At 49.3% G+C, this 18,222-nt stretch overlaps 2 protein-coding genes across 20 annotated transcripts in view; one reads left to right on the top strand and one right to left on the bottom strand.

The window, feature by feature from the left end:
• Positions 1-10,201, bottom strand: part of COL6A3 (collagen type VI alpha 3 chain) — a 57,062-nt gene extending 46,861 nt beyond the window's left edge. For 5 of the 12 annotated variants that reach the window (XM_083841387.1, XM_083841390.1, XM_083841389.1 and 2 more), the window contains exons 1-3: positions 9,954-10,200; positions 3,733-3,882; positions 2,294-2,911 (exon numbers count right to left, since the gene is read on the bottom strand). In XM_083841387.1, coding sequence (XP_083697513.1) covers positions 2,294-2,911; positions 3,733-3,820 — 706 coding nt within the window. In that variant the 5' untranslated portion in view covers positions 3,821-3,882; positions 9,954-10,200. Of the gene's footprint in view, positions 1-2,293; positions 2,912-3,732; positions 3,883-9,953 lie in introns of all 12 variants that reach the window. The other 7 variants (XM_083841385.1, XM_083841386.1, XM_083841391.1 and 4 more) reach the window with 6 other exon arrangements.
• Positions 10,202-13,668: 3,467 nt separating this feature from the next.
• MLPH (melanophilin) overlaps positions 13,669-18,222 on the top strand; it is a 30,417-nt gene continuing 25,863 nt past the window's right edge. The window contains exons 1-5 of one of the 8 annotated variants that reach the window (XM_083841414.1): positions 13,669-13,725; positions 14,962-15,014; positions 15,652-15,699; positions 16,633-16,724; positions 17,453-17,546. In XM_083841414.1, the coding sequence (XP_083697540.1) occupies positions 15,666-15,699; positions 16,633-16,724; positions 17,453-17,546 (220 nt within the window). In that variant the 5' untranslated portion in view covers positions 13,669-13,725; positions 14,962-15,014; positions 15,652-15,665. Of the gene's footprint in view, positions 13,726-14,961; positions 15,015-15,651; positions 15,700-15,919; positions 16,329-16,581; positions 16,725-17,450; positions 17,547-17,655; positions 17,790-18,222 lie in introns of those variants that run through there. The other 7 variants (XM_083841410.1, XM_083841418.1, XM_083841417.1 and 4 more) reach the window with 7 other exon arrangements.

An 18,222-nucleotide genomic window follows, 5' to 3' on the forward strand; every position in this document is an offset into this window, starting at 1 on the left:
GGTCACTCCCGCAGAAGAGAAAACAGATACAAAATGGATGTGTTGGATAATTTGTCATCACTGTAAAAACCTTTGTACTTCAGTGCACATTTATGGAACAAGCTGGTGCTGGAGGACAAATAAAAGCATGCTTGTTACACAACTAAGCAAGGAGGGTCAGATGAGACAGACAGCTAAGATTTAACAAATATATCAGGGCAAACTCGGGGCTGACTTCCATACTTATGCTAGTCAGCTCTGGGAACTGCCACAGACCAACAGCTTTGGTACTCTATACTGGAAATACTACATGACTGTATTTTTTTTTTTTCATTTCTGCTTCACATTCAGGTTCATTTCTAGTGAAACATCCATGACATTTTTACATATGTTAATGCTACATGGAGTTATCAGCTGAATAAATGACTTCCTAAACTCTTAATCAAACTTATTTGTACTATGCTTTGCACACCACATATTCTCATGCAAGGTTTAGGATCTGTAACGTCTTTTTTCCATTTTTAATGGTACTCCACAGATTGCCCGTGCAAAGTGCACAGAGACAAAACTGCGATAGAAGGATTAGCTTAAATTTTGTGTTACAGCAGGGGAAGGAAATGCTTGCAAATGCTACCTCTGAGAAGAAATGAACTCAGAAACACTCCCTGATGTACATGAGGTAGAAATTTGCCATTAAAGGTTTTGAAGGAAAGTCTGAGACTTGGGCCTTTTGTAGTCTAAAAGGCTACCAAAGACAAATTCCCCCATTGGTTTCAACATTGCGGCCCTTCATGGTGGAGATGCTCAACAACCTCTGCAGGGCTGTCAGCGTGTCATATACGAGCATTCATATATGTGTCATATATAGCATTCATTTTACGCATGAATTGACATGTTTTTTCTTAGAAATGGCAAATTTTATCTCTTCCTTCTGCGGCAGCTGATTTCCTTCCCTGTGGCTTTCATGTGACTTGGATATTTGCCCTGTCAAGCACTTTGCACAAAAAAAACACATGTGAGCACAGCCTGTTGGTGATGCTCGGTGTCATGCAGTGATGGAGAGCACCCAGTGGGGCTGACGTGAGGGTTAATCAGACAAGACAACACAGGGGATTAATGTTACACCTCATTACACTGCCATTGCCTTACATTACCCCACAAGCTATTGACCTTCAGATGGAGTCTCAGGAATAAAAAGAAAGGTTTGATCTCTCATACTTCTGTTTTGAAACACAACAAAGCTGCTCAGAAGGCCCTTTCCACATTGTAATTTCATAAACAGAGAAGGGACGGAGGAAGGCTCTCATTTTTTCCAGGCAAATTCAGACCCCAGCTTGCGGCCAGTGCAGATCCATTGAAGCCGACGCGTTTTGCGGAGATGTTTCAGTTACGAGAAGGGCCCAGAGCCCCATCAGGTGGAAGTCATCAGCTTGTAGAGAAGGCATCTGAGTAGCATCTCAAAAGGGATTGCCAAACCACATGCCTTCTCCAAGCAGATGAGGAGAGAGGTCTGGGGGCCGGCTCGGAAATGGGGTTTTGGGGGAGCAGTTCTCTAATCAGGTGCTACTTTTTCTGTCTTCAGCAGAGAACAGGAAAAATAGTGAGGCTTTCCAGAGTCACCGTGCACTGGAATACGGATTCCCAGGACCCTTTTGGAACTGCAGGGCTTCGTGGGAGCTACGTTCCCAAAACCTGAAGGGGCTGCGAGGTCCTGGGGAGAGGGACAGATCCCCTGGCAGGGCAGCACAACGCTGCTCCTGGCCATGGCGACATCCCAAAGCTGCACTGAGCTGGGATGTTCTCATCCCACCGTGCCCTCGGGGTCCCTTGCACAGACCACATTTCCCACTGCCCCCACCAGGACTTCCCCGCTGGTGTCCCTGCAGCCAGCAGAGACCTGTGCAGTCTCCAGAGGGTTTAGGGTCAGGACCAACGTGGCTGATGTGGTTATCTCCTGTTTCCCTACCTTGGGAGTGGATAGGATGGGGCAATTTAATACATCTCCCATAAGAGCTCCCTACGCCTGCCTTTCCATGCCATGGGTGCAGAAGGATGTCCCCAGGGGCTGCTGCTCCTGCCAGAGTCCTGGAGCACTACCTCCTGCAACACATAGCATGGGGGCTCAATTTTCAAACCATGGCATGCCCAATGGGCACAAGCACGGGGCCGTACGCTTCAAACCTTTGTTTTTAAACCTCTGAACGTCCATCTCAGTCTGCCCCTACAAAGACTTCAAAGAGTGCAGCACCAGCAGTCACCATGCTGATGGGAGTTATCAGCATGGCCAGGACAGAGCGCAGCAGTTGGCCATTACCTGTGATGTCTTTAACCAGTCCTTTGGCCCCAGCCTTTTCTGGAGTCATGGATGTACGGACACTTGCCACTAAGTCTCCAACTATGCCATGGAGAGCGGTAAAATTCTCTAGGTTGAAAAGGTGCGTATCGAAGGGCTCACTCGCTATTTCCTTTAACTCCCCTTCCACCGCATCCTGCACGCCGACCGCAAACATGTTTACATGGGCCGATTTAAGGACAGATGATGGCAGAGCCACATCATCCTGGGATCGTCCGTCCGTTAACACTATAATAACCTGGGGAATGCCTTCACTTGCTCTGCTTCCAGCAGCTTTAGTGAGATGGTTCTCGATTAGGTACTCTAATCCTTTTCCAGTCTTGGTGCCTCCCCCCATGTAAGGCATATTCGCAATATGGGACAGCACATCTTGGTTAGAGGGGTACGTGTTTAACTGGAACTCTGTGTGGGGGTTTCCGCTGAACTGGACCAGTGCAAAACGAAAATCATTTCCTCCCACATCTAAAGCCTTTACAACATCATACAGAAACTCTCGAACGAGTTGGAAATGCTCCTTCCCAATGCTCCAAGAGGAATCCACTAGAAATATTATATCAGCCACAGCAACGGTTCTGACAGCTTTAAAAAAACAGATGGGGTTTAGGGTTTTCTACTGGTCAGCGCAAGCATTCATCCTCGCACAAACGACCGACGGCCTCTTTTGCACGGGGGCACCGAAGCCTGGCTTCCCCTTGTCACCCCGAGCAAAACAAGAAGCACTGGGGACTCCAGGCAGAGATAGGAGGGGACAGCATGCGACCTACCCTTCCCAGGGAGGGAGGCAAGAAGATTCTCCCCTCCTGGGCCCTGCCTGCACGTGAATTTGGATGCCAGTCCCGGGCCAAAGCACGAGGTGCAAATTTGAGCTTGCTCAAACGTAGCCTTCGCGCGTTTGCTGGCTGCCTGGTGGTACGAAGAAGCAAGGACTGCTCGTGGAAGCAGCCTGGGTGCTGGCCTTGGGTTTTCCATGTTTTTTTCCTTCCTCTAACCCCCTGGTGACACCAGCTCTGCTCCAAAAGATGCCAGTGCCATAAAAACCTAACAGCCTCCCTGTTGGGTTGGCGGCAGCACTCTTCTCGCTTCTCCCCTTTGCTCGTACACATGCAAGGAAACCAAAACAGCTCTGCCCAAGAAGAAACGCAGTCAGGGCCTCCCCAGGAACCAAAAACTCCACATCCAGCACCCTGGCCACGCAGAGCATCCTCCAACGCCGGCCACAGGCTAGCGACATGCTTGGGAGGGCCTAGGCCTGGGTCGGCCCAGCGGGGGCGGAGGAGCAGGAGGCGAACCACAATGTACCATGGACATGCACATTAAAAACCAAAGGGTGCGAACATCTTGGTGTGAGCGAGCAGCGTGTTGGTAGAGGCGTTCTGTTGGGGTTGGTGGTCCTATCTTACCTGCTTGCTGCTGGGCGCCAACCGAGCAAAGGCCCGAGAGCAGGAGGCCAAGTATTGCCGCGAAGGGCAAATGTCGGTGTTTCCTCATTTTGGTCTATTATTTCCCGTTTCCCTTTTATTCTCTTTGTTTCAAAGCACCCGATGTGAGACCTAAAGGAGAGAGAGGGGGAGGTAGGTTAATGGCCCGGTTGCTATTAAATACCTAAGTGTTAAGGGCTACTGGCTACTATCACACCTCCTACAAGAAGAGGTCAACGCAAAATTGTACGACTGTCATCATATCCATTCCCGTGCTTAAACTGATGAAACATAAGACAGAAAAGCCCAGCCATGTGCGTTTTTTTTGACACTTTCATGTTGCGTTGGTGGGGAGAAATTATTTTAGTGCTGGTCAGGTCCCGCTTTGTAGAGGAGCCATCATTCCCATCACGATGGCATTTAATCACTACAGTAAGCTTAGACGGCTTTCTTCTTGCCTATTCTGCCACAGGTAATACTGAATATAAAGCCTAGGTTTCTACCGTCAATAAACAGCCCTCAAACCCCCAGAATGCCTGACTGCCCTCTGCTCTGTCCTCCTTGCCCACAGGGGACCAGCCAAAGCATCCAGGCAAAGCATTCTCTCTTGCTGCTGCCGTTCCTTATTTGAGTTTTGCAGAAGCCAGAATGATAATCCTGCTAGACTTCCCCCTTTGCCTCAGCTCACCTTTTCAGCTGTCCCAAGGATACAAATGGAAATTTAATTATTCCAGGCCCAAGCGATCTGCGTGTTCTGGCTATGTGGCAGAAAGCCCTTGGACTCCCTCAAGCTCGCGTCCCTGGTGTTGGAATAGCCTGCGCCGGCTGATCGCGTTTTGGAAAGGCACCAAGGATAATATGTTATATGTCGTAGCCAAAATAGAATTTATGGAAGTTTGTTATCTATGATCCACCTGGCAAACCTTCTGAAACCATGTCTCCTTCAGGAAAGCTGTGTATGTGTTGTCATGGAGATGGCCAGTTTATTATTTAATCCTCATTTCCAAGCCTGCAGCGCAGAAACCAGCAATCCTTGCTTCACTGAGAAAATATCCTCCCAAAAGGGAACGCAGTATTTAATGCTTCTTGTTCCCTAAATGGAGCTCAATTACTCAGACGGGCCAAAAGTGATTCAAATACATCAAGCTCTTAACCGGGTCATCATTTAAAAGAAAAAAAAAAATCAGTTTTCTCATTGTTGCCATCTCCATTGGTCTACAGAATCCTAAGAGGGTTAAGTGGGAAGAACAATTCATCCTTTCCTCCGAACCTTGCAAGTTGCAGAGATGGCAATATCTGGCATAGCCAGGGGGAGAAAAGGATGCCTTGACTTGGAGAAAGTTCAACATCTAAGTGGTCAATCCTTGTTCCACCAAAGAGACATTTCGCAGGGCTATCAGAGTGGGATTCAATGGAAAGGAAGGGATGATATACATGGCCTTTCCCAAAACCTGGTGCAACTTTGACCCTTCCACTTGTTCCCTGAACATCAAAGCCCCGTGGCTCCCTCTCCTCCAATATTTGCACTTCCAGATGCTCCACGTGGCTGTGGGGCTTTGCCTTTTCTCGTAGCTTTTATGAAAGCCATATAGTGCCAATCAGGCCCTGCTTTTCCACCCATTTTTTTCTGTATAATAATAGTAGTGATGGACAGAGAGGCACCAAGAGCCAACAGCTAGCATGCAGGATGGAATGGGAATGGGAACGCAGGATGGATGGGGTGGGAATGTCTGCAGAGAATGCCTAAACAGAGCCCACTGTGAAAGTGCTAATATTTCTTTCCCAAAAGGCAGAAAGTTATGCTGTTGTCCCCAATATTGGCTGCTGGCACTCAATTCCTCCAGCAGACCTTGCAGCTGGGAGAGAGCAGTCGAGATAAACGGGTGAAAATTCACATCCTGCCAGCTGCAAAACGACAGGGCTGACGCAAACATTTGGGGGGATTTTGGCTTATGACATTGAGCAGCTGTGGAGAGTCTTGTGGGGCCCTTTATGGGCCAGGAAGGCAGCAGAAGGGGAAAGCCAACCTGCTGAAATGGGGCAGCTTCTCCTCCCACCAGCGCAGTGGGACAACATCCAGCCTTGGGTTTCTTTCATTTGCCCCAGACAGCTTAGAAATATGATGCTTTTTTTTTTTTATCTATTTATTTATTTATTTATTCAAACAATAATAAGCTGGCTGCTCTTTTTAATCGCCTTCTATCCCATTTTAGCCTTTAGGAGGCTCCAGATCTATTTCCAGCTTCTCCTGGGACTGTATTTTTGGTTACATGTAAGTGGAGAGCTGTGCTGATTAATGGAGCTCCCAGGGGAGGCGTTTTAGCTTTGAACTTCCCCAAATCCACCCTAAAATCATACTGGCTGTGAACACACCAGGCTGGTTATTAGGAAAGAGAGGCGGAGAAGTGGCTGGGAGGAGGTAACTAATGTCTCCTGGGGACTGGATGATAAAACAGGGAAGAAAAAGAGCCTTTAAGCACAGATGCTCCCTATCAGGGTTCCTCACTTATCCCCCTATATAGAAGAGGTGCTGGGTGAGGAGATGATCCTCTCATAGGAGGTGGAAGAGAAGCAGAGATAATGTATTTTTTCTGGCCACAGAAGCTGGAGGGCAAAAAAGAGGGATGTGAATTTATGGTAATTCACCTTAATTTGTGACCCCTGTCAGGTGTTTGTTCTGCAAGCTTATTCTTCTGCTCTATTGTCTGAGTGGATTATTTTCATCCTGAATTTATCATTATTATTTCTAAAGGAGAGTTTCTTACAGTCCTGGGGGAGGAATCTCTGGTAGAGCTTTCAGTATAACCACTGTAAACTTGGCAAAAAGGCTGAAAAAGCTAACTACAGAGTGCTTTTAGCAAAGCAGTTTTCCCTGCTTGTTAAGAATTAGCACTGAAATCTGGAGAAACAAGTCTGTTAATAATCCATGTGTGAAAGGACGTTGTGTAGTATTCAGTAATCTGAAGTTTTTATGTCTGTCTTGAGTTTATATAGTGTGTGGTGACCTCTTAATGTAACAGTATGTCCTCCATTTCATCCAGAGCTATACATCTGTTATTAATAATGCCTTCAAAAAGCAATCATTTCTACTACTAACACCATGAAGTGATTTCCTTAGATATTTTCCCCAGCAGCTATTTTCTGCTTCATGCATAAAGAAGTATGCAACAAGTCTGACATTTTACATAATCGTACATTTGACTGGGTGTTTCAAATTTACTTTCTAAAAATCGCTCATGTGATTTTTTTTTTTTCACTAGAGCGTAATTAAAATCTGAAAAAAAGTCCAAAGCAGATGAGAAGGCTTAAAAAAAGCAAAACATAAAAGGCGGGGGGGAAAAAAACTTTGCTCCAGCTGTTGTGTATCGTTTTGATTCATTACATATGCCTCTCAGCTGGGCTTTGGGTGGGAGGCAGCTATGCCTTCAGTTTATATAGAAATGTGATGTATGTCAAATGTAGGCAGATAGGAATGGGTGCAGGCACGGCCCTGGGGATGCCTCACTGCCCCAGACCAAGGTACGTGTGGTCCTGTTCGCCTGTCCAGACCCATGGTGTTCCCCCAGAATACCTTAAATAAAAGCCTGCAAAGCAGTTGTGGCCCTAAATCCCCACTTTGTGCCTGTGGGGTGGGTTGCTTTGTGCTGGCAGTAGGGAAAAGGAGATGTGGACTCACAGATGGGTCCCAGCAGCTTTTCCATGAGGGATCAGACAGGATGAAAGGGATGCCCTCATCATCCCATGGACAGGGCGGATGGGATGCTGCAAACATCATCCTGCCCCCCCTAAAAATTTGCTCTGTGGGGATGTCCAGAAGGCAGTGGTGGAGTCACAAGGCTGCAGCAAGCTTTCCTTGAGTGAGGATACTAGCCAACCAAAAAAGTCACTTGTGGCCACAGCACAGGGGAGAGGTGGCCCTAAAATCCCAGCACAGAGCCATCGCGGCTCAGGTTGCCCTCTGGAGGTGGCCGCCTGCTCCTCTCCCTGTTGGACGTGCTCCCCTTGGATCTCTGTGCCCTGACAGAGCTCTGAGCTGGGGAGGACATCGTCACAAGCTGCTCCCAGCAGTGGTTTGCGTACGGCAGAGGCTAGATGCTGTGGCTTTTCCCTGTGAAATGGCTTGGTCACCCCCAAAACGTGCCCTGAGCCCAGGTGGCACCCAGCCATCTCTTCACCATCCAGCACCAGCCCTAAACCAGGATGTTTCTACGGGCTCAGGAATAGCTCTGTGTGATGGATCCCAAATTTATTTCCCTCAGCTCAGCAGAGCTGTTCCTATTTGCAACAGCCCTTTTGGAAGGGTTTCCCTCCATGCTGCTGGCATTGGCGGCATGGGGAATGTGAGCACTGTTTCTGGGAATATTTCCTCCTATAAACACAGACCTGAGCATTACAAGCTGCCCAGCCCAAAAGGGTGGAAAATCCTCCTGATGTGCAAGCCACTTTAATTTGAAAAACAGCATTCAGCACAGCTATAAGGATGCATTGCCTTTATCCCAACCAGCGGGTCCCCTGCATACTAGCATCTAGTATAAATCACATTCATTTCTGTTCTTATAAGCACGCTGTTGGCTTAAAATCTGCTTGTTTTCCCTGACTGAGACTTAAATAGAGTAGTTAATAAGAGGAAAGGGAGTATTTGCTGGAAAAAAAAAAAAGAAAGAAAAAAAAAAAGGAACTCCCTCAAAGATCAATGACTCTTTATGCATAGTACCCTAAGCCTCACGGCGCCTCTCCACCCAAACAAACCCCCTCCTTAATGTGACACGCAGGTCACTTAAAAGGGTGGAAAAAGTGATGGGCATGTGGAGCTGTGGTAGTGCGTTATGCCAGCCTGAGCCCAGCCCTGTGCAGGTTCAGGTTCATCCCTGTAACGTGAGGCTGGGAGAAAGCAACCCCAGGCTGCCAGAGCTCGCAGTGATGCAAGGAATAAGATGTTCCCTCCGCTCCCAGACAGGCACGTCTCAGAAATCACAGCAGTAACAGTGGTTTTCCTCTGCAAATGCGTTTCAAAACCCAAAAAGGGTTTGCCAAAAAGCGGAAGGGCACTGAATGAATGAATAACCGACGCAGGGCGTGCTGCCCCCCACTCCGGAAACGGCATCCCACCCCTGGCTGCAGTTAATTTCTCTGCAAAGAGGGAATATTTGCTTGAATCTGTGCATGATGGGGAATAGAAAGCCCCAGGCTCTGGGTCTGGTCCCAGTGGGTCGAGGGGTGGTGCAGAGCCACGTCCCTGCCCCACCACCACATCCTCAGGGAGCCCCCCGGTTGCCTCTGGCTCAAGCCCAGGGATGCTCTGACCTCCACACAGTTCCTAAACCAGGCACTTCTACCCCAAGAATCAGTTATTTAAGCACCCAACCATCAATACTGAAGTATAATTGTTTTTTCTTAAACCAGTCAGTAATAGGGTAAAGCCAGAAGTTTGAAGAAAGCAGCGTTCCTCCCCCCGAGAGCTCACATGAATCATCGCAGCCACCAGGAAGGAGCCGAGAGGTCCCCGCTGCGCCCTCTGGAAGGAAAATGGCTTTGGCCACCTCCTCTCCAGCTGATTTTGTCCCCTGTGCCCACTCAGGAAACTGACTTGGCCACAATCACCCTCACCTCAGGCTCCATTTGGGAAGGAAAGGCTCTGCCGAGGAGGGATGTGGTGGGGTGTCCCCACCATCGGTCACAGCCACCCCCTTGGAGGGGCTCACCCACCTCCCTGTGCCCAAGCAGCCCCAGAGACCAAGCATCCCAGAACCAGGTTCCCCAGCAAATCCCTTTTTCTTTTGGGGGGGGGTGGCAGGCACTGGCTCCATGGGGCACCCCTCCTGGGAGATATGCTTCCATCCCATGACACGGATTTCAAGGCATGGAAGGCAAGCACCGTCCCATGGACATGGAATAAAACCCTGCTGGGTTCTTTAAAATGAATTTAATTCAATTCCTTGTGGCCAGGAGCATCCCCGTGCACCTGCGGTGCCTCGGCTCGGGGAGGAGGCTTTTGGGGTGCCCCGATGTGAGCAAACCCGCTGCAGCGCTCCGCTTATCCACACCCGCTGAAAAGCCAAAGGGTGGCTTCCCTCTAGGGACATTGCTCTGGGTTTTGCCTAAAACACCTTAAAACCCCCCAAAATCGACAGCTCGGTGAGGAGGGGAACCACGAAGAGAAGCGAGCGCAGGCAAAGAGCTCCCACGCGGACAGCGCCACTTACCCCTGAGCGAACCCCCGGAAAATAAAAAAGTTGCTTATTCCGGGATTTTTGGTTTTTGTTGTTTGTTTGGTTGTTTTTTTCCTCTCCGAAGCGTTGCTCAGCCCCGCTGCATGGTGTGCCGCACGGCTCTGCCCAGCCTGCCTGCCTCCTCGTCACCGTCACCTTCCTCGGAGGGACGAGGACGCCACGGGCGCGCTGGTCCCCGGCGGGTGGCTGCCACGGGTCTGAGCGGGGCTGGGAGAGGCGGCTGGCGCGGGACGGCCGGGGGCCGGGCGCTGCAAATGGGATCCAGATGCTTCGTGCTGACGGCAGGGCTGAGGTCAGAGCTGCTCATCACACGCGGTCCTTCCCCCACACACACACTGCCCTCCCCTCCCCAGAGCTCCCCTGGGGACGCCTCCGCGCTCGGCGGCTTCCCCTTCCCAAATGTTTTTCCCTGTTATCTGTCTACGGAGGAGAAAAAGAAAAAAAAAACAACGAGAGAGAGAGAGAGAGAGAAATAAGAGAGAGAAAAAAAAAAAAAGAGAGAGAAAATTAAAAAAAAAAAAGAGAGAAAAAGAAGAGAGAGAAAAAAATCTGGGTGGCAGGAGGTTATTCCAATAGCACGCCTTTTACTCGGGAGGTAAGGGCTGGGCTTGGATGCTTGCAGCATCCAGGACGTGCCAAGGACCATAGCAAGCTACGCAGGGCTCCCTCGAAGCCCTTCGGGTTGCTCGAGGCTGCAAAAAGCCCAGCCAAGCCCTCCCTGCAGCTACGAGAGGGTCTGTTAGCTCGGTTTCCTATCAGATGCAACAGGAGAAGCAGTGGTGGGTTATGTCCTCCACTCCCCGTGCCCCTCAGGGAATTAAAGTCAGACCCTTAATATAAACACTTTAAAACACACAGAGCCTAGAGAAAAATTCCTAGTGAAAGCCTGAAAGGTGCCAGAGCAAGTCAGGCGCTGACAATGAGCGAGTGCCCAATCAGTGATTCATTTTTCACCTTCACCCAGTGCAAAAATACCTTGCACCCTTCCTTTAGCAGAGCAAACCAGGCAAGTCTGGGGTTTATTTTTTTAGCCCTCTGCTTCTGCAGTGACAGAAGGGCACTGGCCAAAATTAAACACTTCAGTCTGGACTGGGTTGCTTTTTGCAAGAATTTATGGTAAGGAAACCAGTTCTTTTCTCTTGCCCTTGCTTGGGTCCATATAAGGCTGGAGCTGCGGTTGCATCCTGGGCATCAAACAGTCAAGTTCCCTTCAGTTGCTCCAAATGGGGATTTATGATGTTTGCTCTAGATTTTGTGCAGTTTGAAAGGCTCGCCGCATTAAAATAAAATAGCTGGAATGCTTCGGGAAGGCGCTGAACTCTCCAGCTGATGCAATAGCTCGCGTTAGAAATGGTGCAAGGACCAGAGGAACCTTGCGGGGGGGCCAAGGCAAACACCCCTGGCCATGTGCCCTAAAGGAAGAGGGTCCCCTCCCCAAATTTTGAATGGTAGTTCTTGGTTGTTCCTTGGGGTTAAGAGAGGCAGCACCCCAATAAATGTGCCTGGAAAAAAGGGAGCCATGGGGAAGGCAGTGATGGACAAATGGCACTGGGCGTGGTGGGTGGAGGACCAAGGGCATCCAATGGAGGGGCAATTTGTCCAAACCAAAGCATTTTCTTCAAAAATTTGGTTGCCTCTTGCAATGGCAGAGAGGGATCTGGGGAGCCGGCTGAAGGGATGATGCTGGTGCAAAACAACAAAATAAAATTCAGAGGGGATTTAATACATTTAAAATTTGAGGTTTGAAATTGCAAACCCCAAATGTTTGCTCCTAGCTCACCCACACATCTCGGCCGCACTCCACTCGTGCAATGCAGCCAGAGAAAATTGCGTCCAGTGGCTCCAGTTTGCCGTCACCAGTGGAAACCAGTACTGCACAGCCACACAAGCACCTGAGGTTTGTATTGCCACTGCTTCAGCTGTGCCTTCAGAAAGCAGAATTTTCTTCCTGGCGATCAGGGGAGGCAAGAAAATGTTTTAAACTTTTATTTTTAAGAATAAAAGTACAAAACACAGAAAAGCTCCAGCTACCCCAGAACAGTAGTGAAAAACAGCCAAGATACAGGACTGTAGATAAATAATGTGAAAATATTGGTAAAACACATATGGATCCCATTATGGGCCTATCATGGCTCTATTGAGAACATATTTAACTTGTTAGTGTTTATTCCCTTCGTGATGCAGAATTTGTCTTAATATGGTTCTAATACTGCAGCAGCTTTTACCAAGTGCCCCAATAATTAAATGAGACTGGGAGAGGCCTTAAATTCCCACATGATTGCCTTTATGGCCCTAATAACCAAGCTAAAAGCTTTTCCTTCCCCAAAAGAGGCTTCATAGCTGGGGACCGCAGCCAGCTGGGATGCAGTGGGCATTTTGTGGTAGGGGAATTCAATTTTTTCACCCTTTTCCCAGTGGTCCCAACCGCGGTCACTGCAGCATCCTGGGAGGGGGATGTCCCCAGGGACAGGCTTCTTTCCGTCCCCGGATGGTGACCCCCTCTGGAAACTGGTAAAAGGCTGAATCACAGTGCCGTGGTAATTTCTAGAGGGCTGTGACTAAGTTTAGCAAGATTTCCTCCCTGGTATATTAATAACTGGACGTGATGAATGTGATGAGTCAAGAGGGTTTTGAGGAATTCTCTTTCCATCCACGATAATAAAATAAAAGCCCTGCATGCTCCTTCCTCACCCTAATTAAAAGGTGACCACAGTGTCTTCCCTGCAATGAAGGTCTCAAATCGGGGCCCTTAAAAAATTCAGCTGAAGGGCAAAATTTTGCAGTTCTTTTCTGGATGAGCATGAGCTTCTGCTGAGCCTTTTCTACGTGCCATTTAAGAAATGTGCTGTGGATTTCCACGGTGGGCAGTGTTTTCTAGATCCCCTGCAACTGGGAGGATCTGTGCCATCACCTGCCACAACACCAGCCCCATAGCAAGCATCCCTCTTCACATCAGGCAGGGATCGGGGTGATCCCAAATTTACCAACACACAGTGTGTGCTCTGGTGGTTGCAGCATCTCAGCTTGGCCCCATCCTTGAGCACCATCTGCTGGCTTCTCCTCCAGGGACTCCTTGGGCATCCTCCAGACCCGTGGCCACCTTCATCCCCTCAAATCAAACCCGTCCCTGTGAGGCAGGGCTGCTGCGTGCTGGGAAATTCAGGGGTACTCCCAAAACTCTTTCCCCATCACCAACCCGAGCATGATTTCAAAGAGCAAGCTCTTTTTTCTTGCCCTGCTAAAACCACGCACTGGCATCCCGGCTGCAGCTTGCATTTTAATTTTGCTCACAATAGATGGTTTTAATTAGCTCCAAGGCATTTGTCATTGCTTTCTTTCAAATAGTCCCCAACCACCACCCCAGTTAGGAAATGGCCCAGGAAATATTTTCTGAGGCTTTGCTTTTCTCTGCACTTTCTGTCTGTCTGTCTCCCAAGGCATTTGTACCACTTTTGATACCACCCTTGGCTGGAGCAAGAGTGGCAGGAGCATCCCTAGAGCAGGCAGAGAGGGTGGGAGAAAGCAAGCAGGGTTATCTGGAGTGGGAATTAAAGCACAAGATAGGGCACCCAGCTCTGTCATTCCCAACCAGCATCCAGGTGCAAATGGGCCTTGACCGCAATCAGGAGCACACCTCCTAATTGGCACCAGGGCTGCGGGGGTATATTAGTGCATCCCCAGGGCTGCTTTGGGTGGTGCTGGGGGAGCTGCTGTCTTTTGGAGGGGCTCTGGTGTGTGATGTTGGGTAATGTATCTGTTTTGTCTCAGCTCCTTTATCTATAAGGCAGTGGGATTTGCATCCCAAGCTTGTGTGGAGGGTAAAGAGTGGTGGTGGGCATGCCTGCTGAGGAGCTGCCTTGTGGGGGCTGGAGTGTCTGGGGCTTGACTCCTGTAATTAGGAGAAGCCTTAAGGGTGAAAGCAAAAATTTCAGATTCTTCCATATGACCAGAGGGGAAAGTCCTCCTGGAAGGAAAAATAGCGTAGGGCTGTTTCAAAGGTGATTTAGTGGCTTCTTAACCATTTTCTTATATAGTTCAAAGCCAAAGATGAAATAAAAGTTTCACCTGGCAGGAACACATGGGAGTTACTGAAATGCGCTGTTTCTTTCTTTCTCTTTCTTCCTTTTTTTTTTTTTTTCCCTCCTTCCAAACCAGATCCCCTTAAAGCTTTTGGGTATGCTAGAAAATGTTTTGCCAGAAAATGTTTTGCCTCTGATAAGCCAGGCATTTTTAAAAGGGTGCCTGTCTTGTTGCAATGCCTCCAGCTGAGGCCAATACTGCTAACTAAGCATAGAGATGGGATAAGCCCTGAAGAAGCAATAAAAGCAAGCCCATGGCAGGGCTGTGTGTGCTGTATGAATGTATACATCCTTAATCCATGTTTGCATGGACACAGGAGAGGTCGTAACTCAAGTGAAGAAACCTGGAGCCTGACAAGCTGCTGCCTGCACAGAGCCCTGCTGCTGGAAGGGCTGTGCAGTGTCTGCAATGTGAAGGAACAAACTGCTATGAAATATGTAAAAAACAGGAATAATTTCCCCTCTAACACAATGTGCAGCTTGTAGGTCAGTAAAATATAATGTGAACCACAGTCCTTGGCTTCTAGGAAAGAAACTAGATATTTCTCCAAGTAGGAGATGTAAGGCTGGAAATGGGTTTGTGATGTGTCTTGGCCAAAGCAGACCTTGCCAGCCATTGCAATGGCTGCTCCTGTTTTCTTACATAGATGCTTCCAGGCAGTGCCTCTTGAGATGTAAAGAGGGAGAGGAGATCACTGAAAATGTAGAGCTTTGTGTAGATACACCCATCCTGGGGGGGTTCTTGTTGAGGTTCCCTATTGCAGGAATAATGTCTGATGAGGCATGACTTGAGAGATGCTGAGTTTTTCCCCTGCAGATGGCTGAAGCTCCCTTGAAAGCTAAAAAAAAAGCCAACATTTTTTGCCTAAATACACCTCAAATTCTCACTTTTCTTTGACCAGATGCCAGTTCCCCAGCACCACCAGCTCACCTGCACAGGACCAAGTGCAAACCAGTAAGTGGGACTGGCTGTCATACCAGATAAAAATCTCACATGGGGGGAGAAAACAGGACTCTGATTTAAAAAAAAGAAAAAATGCACAAATAACCTAGATATAAGGTCCCGCTTACAATCTTGATACAGTGGGGGGTGGAAAGTGAGGGGAAGCATTTGGAAACCATTTATCTGGGGAAAAGATTGTTGTTTTGCTGAGGTTTGGCAAGTAACATTTTTGCTGAGGAAGCCAGGCTGGTTTTACAGTGTCTTGTCATCTTGTAGCTTGGTTTTGGGGAGCAAAAGCTGGCCACAAAGGTTTGGGAGGTCAGTAAGATCCTTGCTACATCTGGAAACGTCTCCTGGATGCTCACAATATCTGCAGTGATGCAGGTGTCCCCATCTCCAAACATGGGACTCTCTTTGGGTGCCCTCAAAGGACAGGGGCTGGGGACATCCCTGGGTGTGAGCTCAACCTGTCCCCACGCAGGAAGAGGTGGGGACAGCTTTGCATGGTTACTGTTGCTGTTTACCACCCTCCCTAGCCTCTCATGGAAAAAAAAATTAGGAAAAAAATCCACATAAAATGTGGAGCCAGCAGCCCTGCCAGCCTGACTAATGCAACCTCTCTCAAATGTTTCATTCATTCATCCCACAGCAGGATGAGGGGAAATGGCACCGCTCACCCCCGGCAGAACAACGCCAGGTTTGTCCCCAAAAACACCCAGCAGCCGGTCACCTGCAAGCTGGGATGGGACTGGTCTCTCTGGGACCTATATGGAAGAGGCAGGGGGTGCCAGAGCAGCCTGGAGGAGTTACGTGGCTCTTAAATGACTTGGCCAGGCACCCCGTCCCCTTGCCTTGGGGACAGCACGTTCCCTGCTCGCCGCTCCTAGGGAGGAGGCGTGTGGAGAGAGTGAGTGTGCCGCGGGTGATGCTCGGTGGCTCCCAAAAAAGCTGCCACCAAGCACGTTGTAGGCACCTCCCCTCCACCCCTTCTGGAAAATGCTGGGAGGACAGAGGCTTGCTGGGCACAAAGACATGAATTCAGAGCATTTCTGGGGGTGTGAAGGTGCAAAAAATGGATTTGAAAAGACTCCCTAGCTCTCTGGGGCTGCTGCTTTTCTGGTCAGCCATAAACAAGAGGTTTCCCGGCTGTATGGCAGCCTCTTGCTGGGGGGCTGAGAAGTGACTGCTGGTCCCCCAGAGCCCCTCGGAGGCTCAAAGAAAACCTCCCCCAGCCCAGATAACCCCTCCAGGTCTGGCACATGGGAACAAAACCCCTGCTCCAAGCTGGGGTAATGTCAGATGCAACTCCACAGCTTGAGTATGCAGGTATTAAAAACCTGGAAAGGGCAAGTTTTTGCCCAAAGCAGCCCTGGGAAAAAGGCAGGGTTTCTGAACCCCTCGAGGAGCTTCCCTGCTGTGGGGTGGGAGGATGCTGTCCCTTCACCTGGCCTGAAACGTGGTGTTGGTGGGGTGAGAAAGCTGGGGATGAGCAGGCAGCACAGGAGCAGGTGGGGTGCAGGCATAGTTCCTAAAGTCTTTGGGATGGATCCTGAAGCTAGGATCTCTCTGCTTTATTTAGGATCTCTTTGCTTTACCCTGTGTGTCTTTTCCTGCCTTATCTAATGCTCAGGGGTCCTGTGGCTGGAGAGGAGATGGATGCCGAGAGGACAACGTGCTCCATCCACCAACACCAGCATCTGTGGGTTCTTGGCTGACATTATGGTGAGCTTTAATTTGTTTCCTCTCCCAATTCACAGTTTGGGGGTCTCTTAGTGGCTAAAATTTTTTGGTGTAAAAAAAATTTTTTTGGTGTAAAAATACCAGCTGGACCCTCTGGCTGATGAAATCAGACACTTGAAGGATGAATGAAAAATATGTCGCAAGTGAAATGATCCCCTGCCGAGGCTCGTGGCCACGGGCAGCAAGCGAGGGTGCCTGCAGCGTGCAGGAGATGCTCTCCTATGGTGTGATCCCAGCATCAGCTGTGTATTTAGCTTAAGTAGTCCTTCTGTGTGTCCAAATGCTTTTAAGGGGTGATGATGTTGGTTTTGTGTGTGTTGTGGGGTCCTTTTTCCCCCCACACCTAGCCTGGGGCATCACAACCAGGTCCGAGCCAGGCACACATGGACGTGGTGCTTAGGGATGGTTTGGTGGTGAACTTGGTGGCATCAGGTGAGCACGGAGTTGAGGGTCCTGAGGGTCTTTCCCAACCGAAGTGATCCTGTGATAAGGGTCGGGGGAGGTGTTATTTAAAGGAGGAGGATGCTGCAGGGGGTGTAGGTGTGCAGGGAACAACAGCCAGATCCTCTTTGCTGTCTAACGGCAGGAAATATTTTTACATTATATGACCTAAAATGCTTCGCAGAAATGCCAGTTTGGCCTGTGTTCAGCTAGGATGAACACCAAAAAGAGAGAGAAGGAGACCCGATTTTTTTTTTCCCCTGTAAGAGGCCAGCCCTGGCCAGGCTTCACTGCAGTCATGGGACAGCAGCTGGGATTTTCCTTCTCCACCAAGAGAAGGAACAGGGAGGAGGAAAGGAAATGGTAAGCACTCCCCGGGGGCTGGGAGAGCTTTCCAAAGGCAACAGGACAAACAAACGGGGATTCTTAGCGATGGGGCTGGCTTGTATCCACATGGTTTGGGCTTTTGCAGGGTGGGAAGGGCACCTCTCTGTCGGCGGTACCTGGCGAGAGAGCTGAGAAAAACTTGTTTACGAGAGAGAAATATGGTGTGTCCTCAGCTAAAATTCCTCCTGGGTGCTGAGACGATGCGGAGACGGCTTACAGGTACAGGTCCTGGTGGGTCTGGTGGCATCCCACCCCATCCCATCCTTAACCCTACACCAGGATCGCATCCTGGGGAGACCCCAGCTTTTGCAAAGCAGCAGCCCTTTTTTAATTAAAAAAAAAAAAAAAAGGAAAAAAAAACTCATCATGTGCTCGCTGCCTGCATTTTCTGCTGGGCTCCGCACGGTGGCACAAGGAAACCTCTCTCCGGAGGAGCATCCCCGAGCTCTTTCTCTTTCCTCCAGCGCTATTTTGGCCAGGAGAGGAGCAGCACAAGGCTTCTGTAGGTGCTGGATGCTTGCAAGCCAGACAGGGATGGGGGGACACCCCACAGCCTCTCGGGGGCTTTTAGGATGCCGGGTGCCTCTGCTGGGCATTTTGCAGCTCCCTTTGGAGAGCCCCAGAATGTAGCTTGGAGGCGTGCTGCTGGCAC

The sequence above is a fragment of the Anser anser genome, assembly GCF_964211835.1.
Source record: "Anser anser genome assembly, chromosome: 6".
In the NCBI taxonomy this organism is placed as follows: Eukaryota; Metazoa; Chordata; class Aves; order Anseriformes; family Anatidae; genus Anser; species Anser anser.